The sequence below is a fragment of the Lolium perenne genome, chromosome 2 (genome assembly GCF_019359855.2).
Source record: "Lolium perenne isolate Kyuss_39 chromosome 2, Kyuss_2.0, whole genome shotgun sequence".
NCBI lineage: Eukaryota > Viridiplantae > Streptophyta > Magnoliopsida > Poales > Poaceae > Lolium > Lolium perenne.
The window spans coordinates 178,324,460-178,327,105 of NC_067245.2; the positions used below are offsets into that span (position 1 = coordinate 178,324,460).

The 2,646-nt window shown below is 49.7% G+C and overlaps 1 protein-coding gene across 1 annotated transcript; it reads right to left on the reverse strand.

Moving 5' to 3' along the window:
• Positions 1-576: 576 nt before the first annotated feature.
• LOC127334021 (uncharacterized) lies at positions 577-1,715 on the reverse strand. Its single transcript, XM_051360455.2, has one exon. The coding sequence runs from the start codon at positions 1,503-1,505 to the stop codon at positions 924-926; it is 582 nt and encodes a 193-aa protein (XP_051216415.1). The 5' UTR covers positions 1,506-1,715; the 3' UTR covers positions 577-923.
• Between the last annotated feature and the right edge of the window lie 931 nt (positions 1,716-2,646).

The window sequence follows — 2,646 nt, forward strand, 5'->3', positions numbered from 1 at the left end:
TAGATGAGTAATAGTCTACTACTGGCCACCAAAAAATGTTGCGATACTCCATGGCATCAACAGGAGATCGAGAGAACTGCACCGTAAACTACCAACATTCTCTCAGTAGCAGCACGGCCAGCTTCGTAAAAGGTGTAATGCGTCGGCCGCGGAATGAAGAGCTCAGACCGGACACGGAATCTCATTGGCAGCCATGGCTGGCTGAAAGTGAAAACCAAAGCAGTGAGCGCTCGATTGTTGGCATCCTAACGCGCTCACGGCACACCACCGGTTTAGCTGTACACTGGTGGTAACCAGCATTGCCTCTTCCCGATCGGGAGAAGCTGCGTTCGTCCCATGTATCCACATCCGGCCGAACCGAGATGAGCTGCAAAGGCAAAACAGTGCAGCACAGGCCAGATCGGTCACGGAAACGCGCCAACGTCTCATTCTTCTTCTTTTTTCTCTTCAAACAGGGCCTTAATACCACCATTTTCATTGCAGTTTTAAATGGCATTTATGTTGCATCGCTAATTCACAGACGAGAGAACAGAGAAGATTGTGCATGTTTAGGCAAAATTCAATATTACTCCCAAGTTTATACAGTAAAACAAAACAAAAAAGCTCTCCCATCTTTTCAATTTCAGGACACCAGCTCACTCTCGACCAAAATTTTTGTTCCTTGGACACGTGATCCTCATAAGAACCGACTTCATGACGATTCCTTCCGGGCCAAGGCTGCAACGTCCGCCCGATACGGATCTCGTCAGCCGCTGACGCAGCCCGGCGCGCCAGGCTGGCGACATCAATTCCCACCTTTCGATGCTCACCCTTTTTCTTCTTCCAGAACGTTCGGAGCTCTTCCGGCGGATTCGAGAAATTATTTGCAACGAATTTGTCCTCAGTTTTCTGTTGTCCCTCTCCTACGATCGATCGATGAACGTTCACTCGTACGTGTCGCACTCGGGAATGGCGGTCAGGTCGGGGGAGAAGCGCGGTTGCATCCTCCCGGCGCTCTTCACGCGCCCCACGGGGCACCTCTTGGCCAGCATCGCCGGCACGGTCTTGTACGCGGCGCGGTTCCCGCCCGCCTCCTCTTTCGGCGGCGCGAACACGAGCGGCGACACGGACATGGCACGCCTCCTCCTCAGCCCGCCGCCGCCGCCAGCCGACGCGGCGGCGGCGTTGGCCCTGTCGACGAGCGCCGCGGACGCCCTGACGGCGAGGGCGGCGACGTCCTCGCGCCGGAGCCCGGAGCGGCGGGCCTCGGAGGGGAGCACGAAGTAGATCTGCCCCGGGCGGAGCTCCTCGCCGGCGCCCACGGCGGGGGCCGGGCCCTCGAACCCCATGGCGTCGGCGTCGCAGAGGAAGCCCTCGAGCCCCTCGAGCGCCTGCGCCGCGGTGGTGCCGCGCGGGTACTCGCGCAGCTCCCCCGTGGGGAGCAGCACCATCGCCGTCGACGCGGCGGGCAGCCCCTCCGACCGCACCGCCGCCGCCGCGCCGCAGCTAGACATGCAGAGCCCCATTGGCGCCACGCAGGTGTGGTGTTCGTCGTCTGGTTTGAGATGCTGCTGCAGGTGTGTGATGGTGAGTTATCTTGGGGTGGAAGGAATAGAGATGGCGACGGAATTGGGAGGTGCAGTTATATATAGGAGGATGCGAGGAGGAAGAAGGAGGATTTCTGTCGCGCAGCTTTGGAAGGGGAGAAGGTGACAGGCTGGCGTGGATGCGTGGACTCCAACGGGACAACTACTGTATTTTCTTCTCGATTAAGTAGATTGTAATCGATTTGTTTTTACTGCCGCGATCTGGTTTTGGTGTGGGACTGCCAGTAGCGTGTACGTGGTGTGTATCGAATGCTCCTATCGTATTCGTACGTACTGACTCAGCAGCCAACGCCAATGACAGTCAGCTACCACCGTACTGCCTCCGTCCATAAATAAGTGGATATCTAGTCCTAAACTTTGTCCACAAAAGAATGTACTCCTATATTTCCAATGCATTTTAATTACGGAGTATTTCTCTCTCATTGTACGGAAATTAAACCCAATAATATTGAGCATATGTTCTCCTTATTTTTTACAAGCACTTAGCTCATTGGAGATGCATCTTCCCAATGCATTTTTTACTTCACTTCATAATGTATTTTAAAAACCCCGCACGTACACTCATTTGTACACTGAGTAGTCATCAGGAAATAATAAAAGAAAAAAAATACTTAGATATCCTATTGTTAATTAAAAAAAATGATAAATATTTTGCACTGTTTTATTAAAATAACGAGTAAGGATGCAAATACAGCTATTGTTGAACAACAATACATAGCATGTGTTACTTTAATACGGTTGTGGATTGGATGTTCTCACAATCTGGAACAAATTTGAAAATAAAAAATTACTAGACATGTTTTTTTTTTCTCATAATGAGACAATTCTACTCCTCCTAAAATAGTCTACATTCTAGCTCCAAAATATATTTTGAAATATTCTACGTTTTAGCTTTTAGTCAAAAATAACAACACTAAAAATGAAATGGTTTTCCTCTATTTATTGGATGTTGTTATTTTCAGTAATTTGGATTAATTCTTCACGTATCTAAGTAACAGTAATAAATGCAACACTAGTTTGTCTCTTTTTTTCTACAAGAATATAGAATAAATCAGAACGG

Bases quoted from the DNA above. Each gene is read 5' to 3' on its own strand.
- LOC127334021 (XM_051360455.2), bottom strand. From the start codon at position 1,505: ATGGGGCTCTGCATGTCTAGCTGCGGCGCGGCGGCGGCGGTGCGGTCG.